We start from the raw sequence: 21,122 nt of genomic DNA, 5'->3' as shown, positions 1-21,122 counted from the left end.
TCAACCAGGTGGAGGATTCATGATCTGCATTTTTACAAAGTCTAACTGGTGATTATCCATGGATATAATGCCACCTATATCACTGTTTTTTTTTTACTTTAGTTCTATAATATGCTCAATAGCATTGCTAGTAATACTGGTTAGGCTAATAGGTTCATAGGTTCAAAGGTTGGTACTAGGCAATTGGCCCTAGGGCCTATACAAGCCTAGCCATATAATAGGTCTGCAATTGTCAAAGTCAGCAGATGGACCAGCGTTATGCAGAGGTACCAAAACTGCCATTCTCCACACCCTTGGGACATGCCTGGTGGAGATACTTAGGTTGAAATGTTGATAAGAGTATTGGCTAAGTGGAACTTTACACTTCTTGGAAGACATCCAGAGATATTGTCAGGATCCATGGTAGTAGTTTTTTTTTTTTTTCATTTTTTTTTTGAAATTGACAAAAGGACTTGGATCAAACTGATCTCAGGAAGAGGAGTATGAGGGGGGATGGAGGGGACAGAGGAAAGGTTGGTGGGATGCAGTTAGAAGAGAATTTGTTTGCAAGAATAGTGACAATTTTCTTGGTGTCCAAGAGGGAGGTATGACTGGAGATAAATTGAGTACAGATTTGTTGGTTACTTCTCAGTTTATTAATATAGCTAAATAAGGCCTTATTGTTGACTACCAAATATGTTATGATATGAAGTTCATAGCTGGTCTTATATTTCGTAATGGTAAGTTTGACAGACTTACTTACAAGCATTAAATTCATTTTATAATAATGAAGTATCTGTTGGTAAGGTGGTTCCACCATATGGGTTTAGTTTTAAACATGCCACTAGTATTACATCAGATTGGTACAACTGTCTCAATGCATCTTCCAAGAGGGAATAAAAATATAGAGCACTAGACAGTAGTCTACATTAGAAAGTTTACTGAAGAGCTACACTGTTTATGATTAACAATAAGATCAGTAAATAGTAAATATTTGGATTTGGAGTAATCGCTGAAGGTAAAGGAGCTATTAGGGGACAAAAAGCATGTTTTCTTTGAGAATACCACAACAAGATGGTTAGATTTGACTAAGGAGGAAGTACTAAATGGGATGGTACAACTCAAAGAATTGTTTGTATGGGCGAGATCAAAAAGATTAGTACTTCAGGTAGGTAGGAGACAATTTGGTCTAGTGAACTGGCAGTGAAAAACTCAGTAAATCGCTGGGTATATTTATTGTTAGTACTAAATATTTGTCAATTTATAAATGGATATTTGAAGTCACCCATAAGAGATATATTTGGTTTGACTGTTAGCTTTTCTGTTTAAGGTATTTTGCATTCTCTAAAGGGATCACAGATTGGGATCTATAACTGGCTATAATGTGATGATTACTTTTGTGAGTACAATTAGGAGTCCTACCAGTTATAGACTTTTATCATGAGAATATGGTGAGAGACAATGGGGTAGCAATGAATAAATACAGATACTCCTCCTCAGTTTCTGGTGGAAATGTGGACATGATAGGCATTGGATCCAGGAATGCAGTAAGTGCTATCACTACAGTGGAACCATATTTCTGTAATTACACAAATGCAAATGTGTTTGAAGTTGAGAAAGGTCTCAAGTTCAGAGAATTTGTTGTTTAAGTTTTTGGCGTTCAATAGCACTACCCTGATATTATCCAGACTGGAGTTTGTTATGCTGGAATGTTCACCATGTGAACTCTGCCTAAAAAGAACACTATGGGGTACAAAAACTTTAGTCAGTATGAAAGCTATCCTTAGCAAAGCAGATGGATCTATTGACCATTTCTTCCTATAGAGATACATACATGATCCCACTAGAATGATACCAATTTATCAGCCAATTACTGAAGCCATTTATTTTATCCTTCTATTTGGCATAATTCTTGATGATGGTAGAATGCTGCCCAATGCCAAGATCTTGTCTTATTTTAAGATACAAATAAAGAATTCAACACTGTCTCTCTGCATCTCCTCCAGGGTGGAATGCCTAAGATCACTCACCCCCCCCCCCATAAGGGTAACTTCAAGGTAGTAATTGTATCTGCGAAGTGCAGGGATCCAAGAGCCTTAGTGTCATCCATAATCTTTGCATCAAAAAGGCACCTGTCACCCTATCTTTTGCCAAATCAGTGTTGTGTCTGTATGACTTACAATGGAGTCACAAATAACCAAGACATTTATGGGATATACTGCAGGTTTACAGGATCTTTATGATATGGGCTTGCAGTAAAGGTGACTGCCAGTGACCGGAAGTGTGAATACAGGTGTGGGTATGGTGGTAATATCAATATGTGGCTAAGATAAGTTAGCATGATGTATAGGAGACCTAGAAGGCTTAAGAAAGAATTTGTTTCCTACTGCAGCATATGTAGTAATGTTTTGGTATGTAGTAATGTAGTGTGTTTGTAGTATTGTTTACTGACATCAAGTGGGATGAAGAAATTAGCATCCAGTTTAGATAAATAGGTGCATCTCTTGCAGGTAGAACTAGTATGTGTTAAAAGAAGTGGTTTGTCAGTAAACATGAGGTAGTTGCTATACTGTCCCAAAAAATGAAGTGTTAGTAATTTGGCTAAGGAACAGGCTAAAGTAGACTAGGTCTCCAAGGTGGTAGGTAATACCCTCCCCCAAGGAAAAGCTCCCTGAAAAGCCTCTGCCATAGAACATTATGGATGTGAATGAAATCTTCTTCTTTCGGCTTTTCCCAGTTAGGGGTCACCTGTCCGCTCATGATTGGCAATGAAGTTTTACAGTGTTGAGTTGCCAGCCTGACGCCCAATCTTCCACAGAAGGCACACACATGCACACACTCATGCCTAGGGCCAATTTAGAGTGTCCAACCCACCTACAGCATGTCTTTGGGATGTGGGAGGAAACCGGAGCACCCGGAGGAAACCCACGCGGCCACAGGGAGGACATGCAGACTCCGCACAGAAGGCACTCCAGCCAAGGATCGAACCGGAGTACCTCTTGCTGTGAGGTGGCAATGCTAACCGCTGCACCACCACGGCTGCCCCCCGATGTGAAAGAAATCTAAAACAATGTAAAGTATGCACTAACTTCCTGTTAAAGAGTCCCAACGGCAGGTCAGTGGACTATGATACAAATGAAAAATAATGACAGTTAAAACTAGGCAGATGAAACTAGCATGAATTCTTTCAGTAGGAACATAAGAACTCAAGAGAGAAGGGATCGAGCATTTGTCTTGGGTCACAGTCATTAATGCAGAACAGCTTTTTGTTGAAGGTGCCACATTTCAGAACAATTACTCTCTCGTAGAGTGTTTAGTATTCTGCTGAAATCTAGGTAAGCAAGGGAAAAAGGACTGCCTATCAAAAATATAATTAATTGTGAATAATAGCTTTATTAAGATTAATGTTTAGCTCAGTAAATTATTTAACATCACACTTCTAGTCGAAGACTGAAGACAAACTAAATACAGCAGAAGGAGACAATTTGTATGCCCAGATGGTCCACTGTTCATATTAATCTGCAAAAATGTCAGTTAAACAGACAAGCAATATACAGATGTATGTATTTTAATTAATTTATTTTTTTTTGTATTTGTCAACAAATCTAGGGCATTGATCGTTACTACATTTTTAAACTCCGTCCAGTAATACTGTCTGGTTAAGTTAGTTACTCAAAGTCACACAGAATCCAAGTGGAGGCTGAAGGACTCAAACCACGAACTACAGGAAACAGCTCATTAACAGCTCATAGCCTTGACCCTCTGTACTACCAGTTAATATATGATATAATTTTAGTAAATCCCATTCAGGTAAACCTATTGCATTAAACAAGTTAGAATCTCGAGTTTTTTCAAAGTACTGAAAAAACAATGACATTAAAGTAAGTGTAATAGTTTAAGTGGTGCAGAAGGTAAAGTTCCCTGAGGGGTGTGGAAGCCACTATATCCGCTTTTGCTGAGGTTTTACATTCAGGCCTAGAATGGGCTCACCTGGTTGAGATTCACTTAAAAGCAAATGTAATTTATGACCATAAGTGAAGAAACTGTTCAGTGACAGCAAATGTCTCAGCAAATTATAGTTTCACAGAAATTTAAAAAGAACTCCTGCTTCAGAAAAGCACATCTCAAACTATAGCATATTTATGATAAAAGATATTTTCTTACTCTGCATGACTTCATCTTCCTCATTCTGCAACTGCACACTGACAGTAAATGGTGTTCCTTGCACAATCTCCAAAACTTCTCCTTCCAAGATTACAATCTTACTGGCAATATCTGAAACAGAAGAACAGCATCATTTTCTCAAATTTCTGAAGAGGTCTTCTTGCAAAAAGTCAGTTCTCTTAAATCACAGCTTATGACACTTTTCTGAAAGAAAAATGGAAATACTACTGCCAAGGACTTCCTTTACTCAGACTCAGGTGTTTGCAAACACTACTTCCACTATGTTTACTCAAAATTACACCATCCAGGTTCCATATACACAGCAGTATAGAACACAAGCATCTTTGTGCTTGTAACAAAACAATCCACCTAAACACAGCAAAAAAAACATATTGTATACTGGAGGGATGCCCCCTGCACATCCCTTACATACACAACTCAAGAGTTCAGTTACTTGGAGCAAGAGCAAAAGTCACTGTAAAATGCAAATTTATTTTCAGATTTTTCTCTCTATCGCTGCATTTCCAATCCATGTACTAACATTACAACTATTAGAGAGCTGACACTTAAAATATGCCTGAGCATATAAAAAATAAAGAAAAGTGCAGAGGCAACTGCTTTCAAACACTTGGTTTATGACAACTCGGAGAGAAATTGTTAATACCTATGAATCAGAAGGATTTATCTACACTATATTAATATACATGGCATACTGTAATTATTCTGGACATTGTATAGATCCTAGTTTAATCTGTGTTGTTTGTGGTTCTGGGTGTGTTTGAAAAGGGCCATTTATGGTATGTGCACTTCTGCACTTGTCCCAACTCTCGTTGCAAGCACTAAATAATCTACAAATTACTGCAGCACTCAACTTTCCTCATTAATCAAGAGGAAATCAGCCCCTAGTACTTAAATTAATAAGCACTAACCAGGCATGTCCATGGGTCAGCTCCTGGTGTTTTCTCCTGTCCACCTGATGAATCTGGGCATCTTGGGGCAATGTAGCAATTGCCTCATGTACACTGATAACCCGCTCCTCCTACCATCCAACACTACAATCTGTGAGAGATGCACTTATATAGCCAAACTGGAAACCAAACTCTGTCAATCCAAGACTGGACTAGACAATCAAGTGGAGAAGGTTAACACCACACCGCACTCAACACATAGTCCATCAAAACCTGCACCTCCCAAACCCACAGATAGTAATAGAAAACACACACCTACATTTGCAGAGGTTCTCAATAAAAATCTGCCCAAACAACAGAGGTCTCCAAAGCTGAAATGCAAGCATTCACCACCCCCCCAACACTACTCGGACGACACATTGCCCACAAAATCAGTGTGCCACTCAACCTCAGCCCATAAGGCAAAACAACGTACCCAGTACACTAATCATTGCCGACTCTATAGTCAGGCACACTGATGTTCCCCCTCACTGTCAGCTGACTGTCGGGTGCCAGGATCCGCCATATAATGCATGCACTCAAGTCACTCCACAACAAGTACAAGTATGACTCCATCATTGTCCATGTTGGAGTGAATGGCCTGAGACGTATCTCCCTGGACTACATGAAGGGAGACATGAAGGAGCTCTCTGACCATGTGGCCCAGGCAGGTATGACCCTAGCCCTGAGTAGCATCCCTGCCTTTGCCCAGAATGATGCCAAAGTACAAGGACAAAATGATTGACTTCAAAAATTGGCTAAGATTCTGGTGTCATTCCAAGGGGATCCAGTATCTGTCTGCCTGGGACAACATGATCGACAGGCCACAATGCTTTGCCAGAGATGACCTGCACCTGTCATGGCTGGGATTCTGGATACTGGCTAAGGCTCTTGCTGCCCCTATAGTTCCTTTTTTTAGGCAAGGCTCAAACGTCAAATGCACCACCATAGTAGACATAAACAAGTGAAATCTAAGGTTAATGCTACTCAATGCTTGAAGTATAAACCTCAAAATGCACACACTCGAGGCTCTCCTTAAGATGGAGAACATCGACATCTGTGCAGTGACAGAGACCTGGTTTAAGGCTCCAGAGAGCGCCCCTCCATTACCAGGCTACAATTCTTACCACACCTTTCGGCCACCCAACCCGGACCAAAATACTAAAGGAGGAGGGGTGTCCATATTCATAAAGGATATCCACACCTCCAAGATAGTTGCTCAACATAATGCCTCCGAAATTATCCAAGTACAATTAACACTGGGCAAGACTGCAATTCAGGTTGTAGCGTGTTACAGATCCCCTGCCCCAGGACACCCACTCCATGTTTCTCGATATGCTGGATAATATTAAGATAAAGCCCAATACCCTAATTTTGGGAGATTTCAACTACCCTTCCATCAACTGGGAAAACTACTCGTGTACTAACTCATTTGCCCAACGTTTTCTGGAATTCACCAATTCCAAACCCTGGACCAGCTTGTCCATACCCCTACCAGGGGCAGGAACATCCTGTACCTGGTCATTACCAATGTGGGTAATAGATGCTCCACGGCAGAGATCAACTCCGACCACAAGCTAATCACCGTAGACATCCATATCCCGGGCCCCCGCCCCAATTGAGGAAACCACCATAAATACTTCTCCAAAGCCAAGTTCATGCTTCTTAAGCCAGAAGTGCAAACTCCATTACACCCACACAGATGGAAAATAGTGGCACGACTGCTGGATCATATACAAATGCACTGTATAAGCACATACACAAGTGCATGGACCGTGCCATACCAACAGAGCCAAGACGCTATCCTCCAGAAAAAGGAAGCCAATCTAGTGGTCCCGTGCCATAAACAAGCTCTACAACAGAAGAAAGAAACTGTTGCAGAAAAGAGTAAAATCCCATGACTGCAGGAACTCCCTGGTCAGCCTCAGCAAGAAGCTGAGATCCCTCATAAAATCCTCCAAAGCTAGTTATGAAAATAAAATTGCCTTGGATTCTAAAGACAACCACAAAGCCTTCTATAGCTATGTCAAGAATCTCAATGGCAACACTCAGATCTGCTCTGAACTACAGCACAATGGCACTACATCTACCGAACTAACTGATATTGCCAACATCCTGGCAGACAGGTTCAGTACTAACTTCAACCCCCCACCCCCCCGAAGGACCCATTCCCATACTGGATGATTGCAAACCCCCTGAAGTCATGGCCACACAGGTGAAGACCGTACTTTTCAAACCCAAGAACACAGCATTTATGGGACTGGACAACATCACAGACTGCATTCTGCACGAACTACAGAATGAACTGGCACCCCCACCTAAATACCATGTTCAACCATAGTCTCAGTTCAGGCTTTGTGCCTAAGGAGTGGCACACAGCAACAGTTATCCCACTCCACAAAGGGGGTACCACCACAGACCACGGGAACTACCGCCCCATTAGCCTGACGAGCCTGGTCTGCAAGGCCATGGAACGCATCATCCTAGAGCTTATAAACAAAGAAATAGGTAACTTCCAAACTCTGGACCCCAGTCATTTTGGGTTTGTAAAGGGTAGATCATGGCTCATCAACCTGATTGACTTCTTTGAAGCAGTCACTAGAGCCATAGACGAGGGTAAGGTAGTGCACACTGCCTATCTGGACCTTGCCAAGGCTTTTGACACCATCCCCCACTCTGGTATTATAGATAAACTCACTGGACTAGGCATAAATCCCTATGTCACAAGATGGGTGGCCAGCTGGCTCATTGACAGAACCCACACAGTGAAAGCAGCAGACTCCAAATCCCACTTCAAACCAGTGACAAGCAGAGTACCACATGATTTGGTCCTGGGACCTCTCCTGTTCAGTATCTACTTCTCTGCAGTCCAGGCAAATACAGCTGGTCTCTGGCTAACGAAATTAAATTCACAGACGACTGCAAACTAGGAGCCATAATCAATTCACCTGAGGATGTGGACATTCTACAAAGAGGCTTCACTGAGACTGATGCTTGGTGTCAAGTCATGACGTAAATCTCAATGCCAAGAAGTGCATTGTCATCCCCTCTGGGAAAAATACCATACCCATGAACTACCACATAGGCGGTAGCCTACTAAACACCGAAAGTGTGATAGGAGACCTTGGGACACAGGTGGATAGTAGTCTCTCCATTGATAATCACGTCGCCACAGTAGTCAGGAAATCCTTCTATGTGACACACCTCATCACAAATGGGTTCTCCTCCAGAAAAAGAGAGGTCATCATTCCTATCTACTCATCCCTTATTAGACCCATCATAGAGTACAATGCCCCATTTCACATGTACCTCACAAGACATCTGCAACAGCTGGAAAGGCCACAGAAATTCCTCACTAAGAGGATTACCGGCCTCAAACAGATGCCATACGCTGACCATCTCAAAAAACTCCAGCTCTACTCCATTGCATATCGCCTACTCCAAAGCGACCTCTGCCTAACGTACAAACCCATGTCTAACCCAGACCTGATGGACATGCTACAATCCCAGTCTCTCCGAGCCACATGCTCCAGGGACCTAAACCTTGTCACCACAATAAACAGAACATGCTGGAGGGATATATTCCTGCCCCCAGAGACTTCCCCTGCTCTGGAATAGGCTGCCCATTCATGTCAAGCAAAGCTCCTCATTAGCCCTCTTTAAGAGAAATCTTGACAATTGGATGGGTAACAGGAAATTCACCCCGGGAATCACTGCTGTGGCTCTGCTCGACAAGGGCACAGGAAAATAATTTTCTTGGGTGGCAAATGCCAAGGAACTCATTTGGCTAGACTTGTATAGGCCCTAGGGGTGACAGCCTAGTACTTACCTATGAACAGTTATCAAAATCAAGTTAAAAAATTACAGTCCTTGTAGGCCACAGAAACTGCTATCAAAACAGAGAAGTCACCATAGCTGATTTTCTGCTTTACCCTTGTTAGAGTGAATCATTAGCATGTTTCATTGAATTGTTTTTAAAACTGTGAAATGGTAACTTGAATAAACAATAAAAAGAAAAAAAAACATTATTACAGGGGCAAGCCTATCTGCAGTCCCATGTGGGGCACTTTGCTCTCACACCCACCTTCACTTATATATACCAAATGCACAGCTACACAAAAGTGGGGAAAATGAAAAGCTACACTATACTGCACCCTGGCCATGCAGAATACATGTCAATGTGTTTTCAACCAACTCCACTGAAAATAACAAACTGAAATGTCATCCATTGTTAACTTCATTTGTCAGAGGGTAGTAAAGTAATTCCAATACATTTCGGTGCCCATAAGTGATAAACAGTATTTACCATTGTTCCATGTCTTCTGCAGGTTACTGTATTCCAGTTATGCCCATAGCCTGTCAGAAGAGATGTGTCTTCAAATAAAAAGACTTAGAAATTTAATGGTGAATTTTGGCACCTCAAAAGAAAACCTGCAGAGTTGAGCAATCAAGGCAGAAGTATAATTTGCAGAAGAGCAAAAGAATAAGAGAGAGAAGACTAAAAAAAAGAAAACACACACATATTTATAGCAAATGTGTGGTTCATGCAAGTGTAATCAGTCAGTAGCTAAGAATTTGAAAAAAAGATGCACTCAGTCATTTCTAAATGGCACTAAATTTAATTAGCATGCCTAATGTACTCCTAATATGGTGCTCTAAGAAGAAACCTTGCCTAACTTTGTTACAGCAACAGTGATAAATGAACTACATTTAGCAGCAGTATGCCTAGCCCCTCATCTCCTCTGCAGGACTGAAAGGTAAGAAGAAATTAAAATAATGAGCATTGGATATTCATGGCAAGAGAGAGATAACTAGAATATATTTTTGGGAATGTGATGAGATGACAGATTTTAAAAATGCCCTTTAGAATACTTTGTCAAAAATGTTAGGGAAGGAAATGGTTGCAACTAAGTAAATGTTTCCTTTGAGCTGTGATATAAGATCTAAATTTCCTACACACAGTAAGGTCTTGCTAAGTTAAATGCTACTGTCTGCCAACAAAGCAATTACTAGAAAATCAAAATCAAAATCTAAACCAACTTTAAGTGAAATACTGAATATTGTACAAGAGATAAAATAACTGGTGGATGGATCTTTAGAAAATCTTAGGACCAAGTTATATAGAAATAAACAGAATTTGTGGAAACAGTAAATGCAGAATAATATTCAGGAGGAGGAGTGAGATTTAAGGGAAGTCTGGAATTGAGTAATTTAGGGAATTTTGCAGCGTTGTCGCCTCACAGTAAGATGCTGTCCGGTTCGATTCTCAGCTAGAGCGTCTTCTGCGTGGAGACATGCGTGAATGGGCATACCTTCGTTGAAGGTTGTGCGTTAGGGCTGATAACTCGGCATGTAAAAATCAACTAACAATCATTAGCAGACCGGAGTTCCACTGTGGCGACCCCTAACCGGGAAAAGCTGAAAGACACAATAACAGGGAATTTTGGAGTGAATGGAAATAGTTATAAAGAAAAAGTGCATACTGCATGGAAGTAACAATGGAAGTGGTTGCTTTGGTTTGTTTTATTTTCTGTTAATGAATTTTTGATCATGTCATTTCTTAAAATGTGATCATTTAAGAAAAATATTTAAAACCATCAGACTTGAACATTTTGATTTTAGGTAGTATATTTGTTTTCTGCAGCGAAATATTATGAACATAGTCTAAAATGAGTTTCAGAAGTGTATCTGCTTTTAAATATAGTCAAAGCAGGCCGCCATGCATTATGTCTGTTGAACATAGACTTCAGAGTGAAAATGGAGACATGATGTTATAACTCAAATAAGTGTATTAGCAATAGAACAACCATGTCCAATAAAAGGCATTCTTGTTTTGTTTTCCAGTTTGACTGAATGGCTAACTGATATCCTCAAGGACAGATGTCAGTCAATAGACATTGAAAGAGAGATGATGATGATGATGATGAAGATGAAGAAAGGAGCTGCACTCCTTCAGTTATGTAGCCACTGGGGAGAAGGAAGAGGGTTCAGGGCTCTTGCTGCATAGATGGTTTAAATATACAGGAAGTTGGCCATGCAGGAGGAAGGATATCTCTAGAACTTTATATATATATATATATATATATATATATATATATATATATATATATATATATATATATATAGGTTTACATTTAAAACCTTGAAACTGCATCGGTCGACTGGCATGTTGTCGAATGGCAGTTTTCAAGTTGGCAGAATGCTGAATCAAAATGCATCAACTACACTACAACGAATGGGTAGTGTAGTTCGAGTATTTGGGTTCGACATTTTGCAGGGTGATCGTGGTTCAGTGAGGGAGAGGGAATTAACCCATTTCCTCACTGTAGTGCGATCTCAGAGTTGGTATATTTAATGTGCAGGGGGCATAGTCCCCCTGCAAAATAGTAGAACTAACGTACCGTTGACTGCAGAGTGTAACGGTACGTTTATGTGCATAGCAGGAGGTGAGTGATGTCACCTCCTGCTATGCCATATACATCGGAATACAGATGTAGATGTACTCATTTTCACCTTGGTTGCTGTTTCAAAATTCTGATATCAGCATTTTGGGTCGACATTCTAAATGGTCGACCGAAGTGGATTCGGAATTTCAATAGTTAACCATATGTATGTATGTACACACATTTTATATATATATATATATATATATATATATATATATATATATATATATATATATATATATAGAGAGAGAGAGAGAGAGAGTATATAAAATAATGTGTGCTTTTTATCTTATTTATATAACTGCTTTAAACTGCATATTACATAAAGAACTGAGAATGGTTTTATAAGGTAAATGGGTTTGTTTAAAAGAAAATGTGAAAGGGGTTTTAAAATATATATACTGTATGCATTTAAATGTTTTTGAGTACTTTTTGACCGACACAGATGCACTGATGTTATACATTTTGGTCTTGGCACAAAAAGTGTTTTGTGATACCTAACAAACTGGTACAACAAAACTCTATAAAGTATTAACAAATCTGGACAAATACAGACTATAAAAAGGACAGAAGATGTGTTAAAAGGTGATGAGTAGAAAGTATATGGCCAGAAAGTAGATCACGGAGACCAGAAAAGAAACGAGAGGGTGTCATAATACTAGTGCATAACGCTGTAGCAAGCAGAAGTGAAGGTATCATCTTGAACAGGAAAGAGAACACAGAAGGAAGGGGAGGGGTTCACAGGTGGCAGATTGTAGGGACTAACTACTACATAGATCTCCAAAAGTACTTCTTCACATTAAGGGTTGTGGTGCAAATCAATGGACTACCAGAAATGATGATGGAGAGAATCCATAGATAGACTGAAGTATAAAGGCATGTGACAAGTTGGGAAAGTTTGAGGAGAAAGTTAGCAACACAGATGCAGAATATTAAATGCATTTAAAGGAAATACTAGATAGGTTTAATGTCTCCTTCTGTTGTCAAGTTAATACAATGTAATATTAAGTGATAGTTGCTATCAATGATGCAGGTGCAAACATCAACAGTGACTTGTGAAACAAGATGGAGAGTAACTGGAATTGTGAAATACCCAAGGGCTTACCAACTATGCTACAAATGTGTACCTAGCTGCATGGACAGAGATGAGCTAAACTACTAATAAACAAGTATATTAGAAGGAAACAAGTTATTTCATTTATGACATGAAATTTAAGTGAGATAAACACTTCTGATTATAGACAAAGAACATTGTGGTGGATAGTAAAGATGTTCGCAGAAACACTAATGTTACAGGAGATAAAACTGATTAAGAGGAAAACAGAAATAGAGAAAGGGGGTTAAATAAGTGGTGGACGTGAGCTTGTTATGTTAATGAAGGAGAGGAGAGGTGAGGAGAGGAGAGTGGTGTTGATGGTAAAAGGAAGGTTGTTCAGAAAACAAGAAACGCAGGAAGGTCACTGTAAGAGAGTTACTTCTCATACGGAGCCCAGATGATGCTGGAGCTAGACTGGGAGAATGTAATATGAGGTGAAGGAGGAATGTGTAGAAGGGAAAAGTAAAAGACCAAACTGCATAGTTGGGGAAGGAAAATGGTGGTGTATGGAAAGTGGGGAGCAATAGTAAGGCTGCCTGGAATTCAGGAATTATACCAATGAAAGGGGTAGTGGAAAGAAAGAGCATGTCAGGTGAGAAAGAAAGAGTTAAAGTTTCAGGCATAGTGACTTAAAACTATGACGAAGTGAGGAGATAATGATCAAATGAAAGATGTAAATGAGGCTGTAGGACTCGATGACAGGTAAAAAAGCAACATATAGAGAAGGACGACTCTGCTGCACTGGTTCAGGGAGAAATAAGGGGGAAGTAATCAGTACTGAAAGTGAAGACTCTGGAAGAATCATAGCTGGTCATCTACAGAACTAAGGTGAGGACAAATAACAGTGAGAAAAAAGATGCTCGCAGAAATTCTACATATTACAAGTGCCTGCACAACACAGTGGTGGGGGGGGACTGGAGATGGGTGGGAGTAAAGTAATGGTAAGGGATTTCCAAAAAGCAGGCAATATTACTGGACAAGGAGAGAGACAGAGAGTAAGGGGAAAAAAAGGCAACTGTATATATGAAGGGATAGAATATGTGGAGAAGATACATTTTCAAAAGCATTGTTTAATGAAGATTTGGAAGGTAACAGTTTAGCTGGCACAATAAGGAAGATGGGAGAGTTAGCAATTTCTACAGGAAAGACAATGTGGATAACTGCCAATTATCTAAGAGCTTTCACAGATAATTATGCAAATGTTTTACTAGACTGCTGGCAACAAGGATGGAAGGAGTAACAGAATGTGTTAAAGGTGTAGCAAGTGAGATTTGTGAAAGCATGACTTCAGTGGATCACTGCAGGCAAGTGGCTGATATGTTGAATGGGTGCAGAATAAAGACAAGAAGGGAATGAGAGGAGATGATAATATTTGATTAAAAAAGACATAATATACAGTTACATGTGATAGTATGCATAAGATAGTGAATGAAGTAGGATTTGGTAAGAGGTTTCAGAGGGGGGCTTTAAGCATTATATCAAGATACTAACATGCAGCTGGTAGTGAAAGGGGTATGCTCTAAGGAGATTGGTTTGTACAGGGGTATTAAAACCCGGTTTATTCTGTTCCCTAATTATTTCTTCTGATGGTTACAGATATACGTATGAGAAGTGCATGAAGAAGGCTGAACAAGAAGGAGACAGAGAAAAATAAATATTTAAATGTGTCTGTACCTGACTGTGTATTATTGCTGCAGCCAGTGTAGACGTTGACTGAAGTAAGACGTGAATTTAAGTGGTTTAAGAAAAGGGTGAAACTGGAATACAATCTAGAAGTTAATGACAGTACCTTTTGAGGGAAGTCAGTGGGGAGGGGAGGCTAACATTCATCATGGAAGGGGCAAATGCACCTTTGGAGTGAAGTGCTATCCCACAGTGGGGTGAAATACAGAAAGGCAACTGGACACACGGACAGGCAAAAGAATATGCTGGATAGATGAACTACAGCTATAAAAATGATTCCTTTAACAGAAGGTCTCCACTTAGTAATGCATTTATTCATACCTGAGAGTCACTTTTGTGAAACAAATGCAAAGGACATGTGATCATCATGCAGAGGGGAAAAAGAACTAGGATGAACAGAAACAACATTCCATCGTTTCTGGCAAGATGGTAGCAGCATCTGGCTCCCTAGTCTAGTCCGTGACTGTGTTTGTTAGTTTCAATTACTTAATTCTAGCCCTTTACCCATTTCCCTCATAAGTTGAAGATTTGACTTTGCTTTACCCCATATCGTCTGTTGGACATTTGCTGGATACTGTTTTTTAAGCCACTCTTTCAGCAATATGTTTTTTGGAGTGATGTTCCCAAGTGGTAACTTAATATTTTAAATGTGTTAATGCTTAATGTTAGCTTCAGCATCTTTTTTCAATGATGTTGTTCAAGCATTTTACAGCTGGTTTTGTATTGTTCCTTGATGTTGAATATCTGGGGATTACTGCAGCACAATCACTGTGCCTTACTATACTGTTACCACAACTGACATACTTTACCTGCTTTGATACTGTTACAGTTACAGTGTGTATAGCTTTTAGCATTTCTCATTCAGCTGTGTAATTAGGGAACTACTAGTAACAAAGAGAAAACAGAATGTGGTGCAGGCAAATGGTTCCACCAAACGATAAAAGCCAATGTACTGACAAATATAGTAGAACCAAGCCACAGCCAGTATCCAGAAAGAAGAAACTTTTAATGGTGAGCGCTTTTGCAACAAGTTCTGCTGCTTCATCAGACAGGGAACTACTAGTATTTTTTTTAGTTTATACATTCATTAACCTAGTAAGAACACTGTCTGTTATTAACAGTTCAGGTATTTAATCCACTGCACTAACTGCTAGATTACTCTGTGTCTGCTAACTTTTGGACTGTTTGAGCAGGTCTAGATGCTAGTTGGTAAGATCCTTTTGGTGCTTTGGATGGATGCCACTTATTGTCTTGCTGACTTTTGTTCAACGTCCCATTTTGGGGTTTGAAATATGGGTTTATCTAGATTTGTCTGCTCCCTGGGTTTTAATGGCAGGGTGTACTGGTTTGCCAAGAAAGCTACTAAGACCATTATTGGATGTTACAAGCTGGATGTTTTCTGGTTATTTAAAAGATTTGCAAGATTTGGAATGGATCACATATGTCACAATTGCATCTCTAAGTGGCCATGGCTAAGGTTTAGGATAAGATAAGTAACAGATTTTGTATTTGTTCCAGGATGTTGAGCTTACTTGTATTTTGGAAACCCAGCTAGACAATAACTTTGATCCCTATTTTATAGTGACAGTGTTTTCAGTTTGTCTGTGGCACACTTAACTGTCATGTCACAGGTGGGGTTACAATTTATCACTCTCCACTGAAAGAGGCTAAGGTTAAGCTTGGAGCTATCAACAATCTGAATATGTCACTGACACAGTAGCAAGCAGTCATCTCCTCCTTGTTTACCATCCACTTAGCATACCTCTCAACTGAACACACTTTTGCAGAATTCACAGGTTTTTGCTCATATTTTTGGCCTGTTACACATAAAATTGTGTTTTTTTCTGGTAAATCATTGCCAAATCATTGAGGACTGAATTAAGAAAATGGCAGACATTTGAAATTCAGACTTCATACCCTTCAAGAAATTCATGCTAATGCAAAACCTGTTATTCTATTGATTCTGTATCATATGAGCGAATCGCACAAATTGCAAACACTCATAACATTGAACGTACCAGACCTCAAACTTCCTATTGTGGGGGGCTGTGCCCCCCGCACCCACAATAAATATATATATTCTAACTCAGAGATCGCACTACAGTGATGAAAGGGCAAATATCCCATTCTTCACTGTACCGCAATCTCAGAAAAAGCACTTTGAGGTCCGGTACGTTCAATATTATGAGCGTTCACAATATGTGTGATTCGCTCATATGATATAGACCCATTCTATCAACTTTCTAAGTTTGTAAGTGCAATATTTAAAAACTGTCCCTATTTTTGGGCCTTTGTCCCCCCATTATTTATGGCTTTGTCCAGATTTCTTGCTCTAAGAGGTTGAGAGTTATGCCACTTAGTAATCCTAAGACATTCCTCTAAGAGTTTGTGGATTTCCTTGTCAACCCACTGGTGTTATTCCTTAGATGATTGGTTTTAGATAACTTCAATTTCTGGACTGATAAAAAATCCATGATCCTAGCACAATAGGTTGTTTCTATTATGAAGGGATTTGGCTTCACCCAGGTAACTATTTTGTTACCCTTTATTTTGGACATATGTTGGACTTGGTATTCCAAACTGCTGTGTCTGATTTTGTGGTGTAGCATGTCTCATGGTCAGATTACCACCTTAATCATCTTATGGTAGGGGTCTATATTAGAACATCGAAGTTTCAGAACTTTGAATGTTCTAATATTGACCCCTAATAAGCGAAAGCTGGAAATAGCGAAGTTTCAGAAAACCGAATTCTTTCCTAGGGAAAGAATTTGGTTGTACATTCCTGTCTCTTTACTATTTTCAGCACTGTGGTGGAAAGTTACTGGTCGGGTTTACGTAAGTGTGCGATTGTGTGGACATTTGGGTTAGGGCAGGTTAGGTGAGTTAGGGTTAGGGCGTGGGTCAGGTAAGTGTGCAAATGTGTGGACGTGAGGGTTAGGGCAGGCTAGTTAAGTTAGGTGTAGGGCGTAGGTGAGGTGTGTGTGTGATAGTGATGGTCCTTAGGGTTAGGGTTTGGGTTAAGGTAAGTGGGTAGATAGTGGTGTATGTACAGTTTAGTGTATGGTTAGATGTAAGATTTTAGGTGTATGTGTGTGGATTGCTGTTTGTTTGGTGTGTTTGTGTTGTGTGTATGTGTTTTGGAACAGCAATTTTTTTCCCTAGGAAAAAAATTTGCTGTTCTGAATTTTCGATGTTATCAAGTTTTCGGTTACTAGGGGTCGATATTAGAACATTCGAAGTTCTGAAACTTCGATGTTCTAATATAGACCCTTATGGTAGCATTACTCTTATTGCAGTCCCAGAACTAGCATGCTGTAACTCAAGAACAGTTTGTTCATGTCTTCCAATGACTCCTTTGTATATACAGTGCAGGTGTGCTGATGAGAAACAAAGCATATAATAATGTTATATGTTTCTTGCTGGGCTTTCTTGTCCATCTTGTGTATGCTCTGTGCATTTGAAGGCACAATTTGACATGAAGCTCCTTGCTATAAGAAGATCTAGGTGAAGGCTTCAGCTTTGATACTAAGTTTAGGCATGATTGATATTATACTGTTTATCAAGCAGAGCTCCTGCCCAGGGAGATTTTTCTAAATCTAACAAACCAGCTGTGTGTGTGTTTTTTTTTTTTTTTTTTTGGGGGGGGGGGGGAGTAAGAGCAATACAGTTTATCTTTCCACACATAGTTTACCTTCCTCTGAAGAATGTGAATTGGCCACTCAGTTTTCTAAGCAGGCATTATTCTTTAATAGTTTCTCATTCTTCCATAATAAGCTCGGGGAGCTTTCAGTGATCTTGTGGAGAGGTCAGCTTGGATATGGTGTGAGTTTCATTTGGTACACTGTACTGAACTGGTTTATTTAATTTTAAGTATGTCACCAGACTGGATCCTCACCAAACAGGGCTAATGATGGTCTTTCTTGTTGTGCTTAGACCAGTGATTCATAAAATTGTCTTTGCTTTTCTGAATATCGGGGTTATTCCACCTAGTTTAAAGGAGAAAATTACTCTGACTTTAAAGAATTAAAATTTAGATCCAGGAAATTTGGATAACTACTGCTCTGTCTCTAACTTTCCTTTTAAAAGAAAAGCTATTGGGATGCATGTTTGCTCACATGTTGATTCAGTTCTCAAAGAAAATCATATTTGTCACCCATTTTATCAAGGTTTAGAGATAGCCCTTTTACAGTTGTTAATGACCTCCTGATGGACAGAGAGCAACAGTATTATTCAGTTCTGGTCCGCCTTGTTTCTTCAGTATTTGATATGGCAGACTGTAAACGAAAGTTATGTAGTCACTATAATGGTAATCTGTATTGCCTGCTTCTGTCCTTCCTCAGCAGTTAGGTATTCAGATTTTAAACACTGATGAAAGGATGGAAGAGACAACATCAGATCATTCATTTAGATCGTCTTTGAACCTAGTATGGAGCCATAGGAACTATTCTGAAATGATTAGTAAAATGAAAAAAAGGCTTCCACCACAGCAAAAAGTTCACTAAGAAATTCTGTTAAAATGTAGACTAATAAAATGAAGAAATAAAAAGCACAAATTGTGCTGTTCAAGTTACAGGTCAAACAGGATAAGCGCTTTTCAGTTAAAAAACCTTCTTCAGATCCTAGTGTGTAGGACCTGAGTTACTGCTGTTAAATAAAGATCCTTAATTGCTCAACCAATCACATGCAGCAATCAGATGCACGCCTTCCTTAAGCGCTTATCCTGTTTGACCTGCAACTTGAACAGCACAATTTGTGCTTTTTATTTCTTCATTTTATTAAATATTTTATTATACTATTTTTGCCTATTAAGGCTTTCTCTGGAGGTGGTTTTTGGTTTGATTGTTTATTCTGAAATGATTTGTCTCCTACTCTTGCGCATGTGCACTAACCCGAACTCTAACCCTACCCCGAATATTAAACCTAATTCGATCCTTAACCATAACACTAACCTATCCCAATATTATGCAGAGAGCTTAGTTTCAACTTTTTTTTTAATACCACTGGCATTTAGAAGTTTGGGTATTTGCAACATCCAGTGTTCATTTTCTGATATTTTGTATTCAGGGTAGTTATGTTGGTGTAGCAAAAATACACAAGAATGTGTTGAATTTAAGCGCTTTTCGTTGCTCGAATAAAGCAACTTCTTCAGAAATAAACACACATTTTTCCAAGAGTAATATATGTGATTAGTACAGTCACATGGTACGTAAATCAATTAAAGTCAATTAAATAAATAAATATGTAAAAATTAAATAAACCTCACAAGTGCTTTAAAGCTACATACACTAAAATTCCTATCCATCAATTATTAAGATATAATGTAAAAACAATGCTCATAGCTTTATGCTTCATGCCATTCTAAATAACTATAGTAAACCTATGTATATATATATATATATATATATATATATATATATATATATATATATATATATATATATATATATATATAGACACACACACACACACAAACATACAAACACACACACACACACACACACACACACACACACACACACACACAGTGGATATAAAAAGTTTACACACCCCTGTTAAAATGTCAGGTTTTTGTGATATAAAAAAATGAGACCACAATAAATCATTTCAAAACTTTTCCCACCTTTAATGTGACCTATAACTTGTACAATTCAATTGAAAAACAAACAGATCTGTTAAGGGAAAAATGTAAAACATAAAAAATGTACAATAAGCTGGTTGCATAGGTGTGCACACCCTTAAACTAATACTTTGTCAAAGCACCTTTTGATTTAATTGCAGCATTCAGTGTTCTTGGGTAGGAGTCTATCAGCATGACACATCTTGACTTGGCAATTTTTGCCCACTCATCTTAACGAAAGCTCTCCAAATCTGTCAGATTGCGAGGGCATCTCTTGTGCACAGCCCTCTTCAGGTCACCCCACAGATTTTCTATAGAATTTTGGTCTGGGCTCTGGCTGGGCCATTCCAAAACTTTAATTTTCTTCTGGTGAAGCCATTCTTTTGTTGATTTGGATGTATGCTTGGGGTCATTGTTGTGCTGAAAGCTGAAATTCCTCTACATCTTCAGCTTTCTAGCAGACCCCTGAAGGTTTTGGGCCAAATGTGACTGGTATTTGCAACTGTTCATAATTCCCTCCACCTTGACTAAAGCCCCAGTTCCAGCTGAAGAAAAGCAACCCCAAAGTATGATACTGCCATCACCATGCTTTACCGTGGGGATGGTGTTCTTTTGGTGATGCGAAGTATTGTTTTTGCGCCAAACGTACCTTTTAGAATTGTGGTCAAAAAGTTCAACCTTGGTCTCATCAGACCATAACACATTTTTCCACATGCTTTTCGGAGACTTGATGTATTGTTTTACAAATTTTAGCTGGGCCTGGATGTTTTTCTTTGCAAGAAAAGGCTTCCGTCTTGCAACCCTACCCCATAGCCCAGGCATATGAAGAATACGGGAGGTTGTTGTCACATGTAGTACATAACCAGTACTTGCCAGAAATTCCTGCAGCTCCTTCAGTGTTGCTGTAGGTCTCTTGGTAGCCTCCTTGACCAGTTTTCCTCTTGTCTCTTCATCAATTTTGGAGGGATGTCCAGTTCTTTACAACGTCACAGTTGTCCCATATTTTCTTCACTTTTTGATGACTGTCTTCACTGTGTTCCATGGTATATCCAATGCTGAGGAAATTTTTTTGTACCCTTCACCTGATTGATACCTTTCAACAATGAGATCACTTTGATGCTTTGTAAACTCTCTGCAAACCATGGCTTTTGCTGTAGCAGGCAACTGAAAAAATGTTAGGAAAATCCTAC

At 39.3% G+C, this 21,122-nt stretch overlaps 1 protein-coding gene across 1 annotated transcript in view; it reads right to left on the bottom strand.

Annotated features, from left to right (window-relative positions):
• The window catches only part of MORN1 (MORN repeat containing 1), a 3,597,386-nt gene that overhangs the window by 2,452,257 nt on the left and 1,124,007 nt on the right, over positions 1–21,122 (bottom strand). Inside the window, exon 8 of the mRNA XM_044063000.1 lies at positions 4,144–4,254. Within this exon, the coding sequence (XP_043918935.1) occupies positions 4,144–4,254 (111 nt within the window). The remainder of the gene's footprint in view (positions 1–4,143; positions 4,255–21,122) is intronic.

Source organism: Protopterus annectens, chromosome 2.part1, assembly GCF_019279795.1.
Source record: "Protopterus annectens isolate FY-2018-M chromosome 2.part1, PAN1.0, whole genome shotgun sequence".
NCBI lineage: Eukaryota > Metazoa > Chordata > Ceratodontiformes > Protopteridae > Protopterus > Protopterus annectens.
This window is presented reverse-complemented; position numbering and strand designations above follow the sequence as displayed.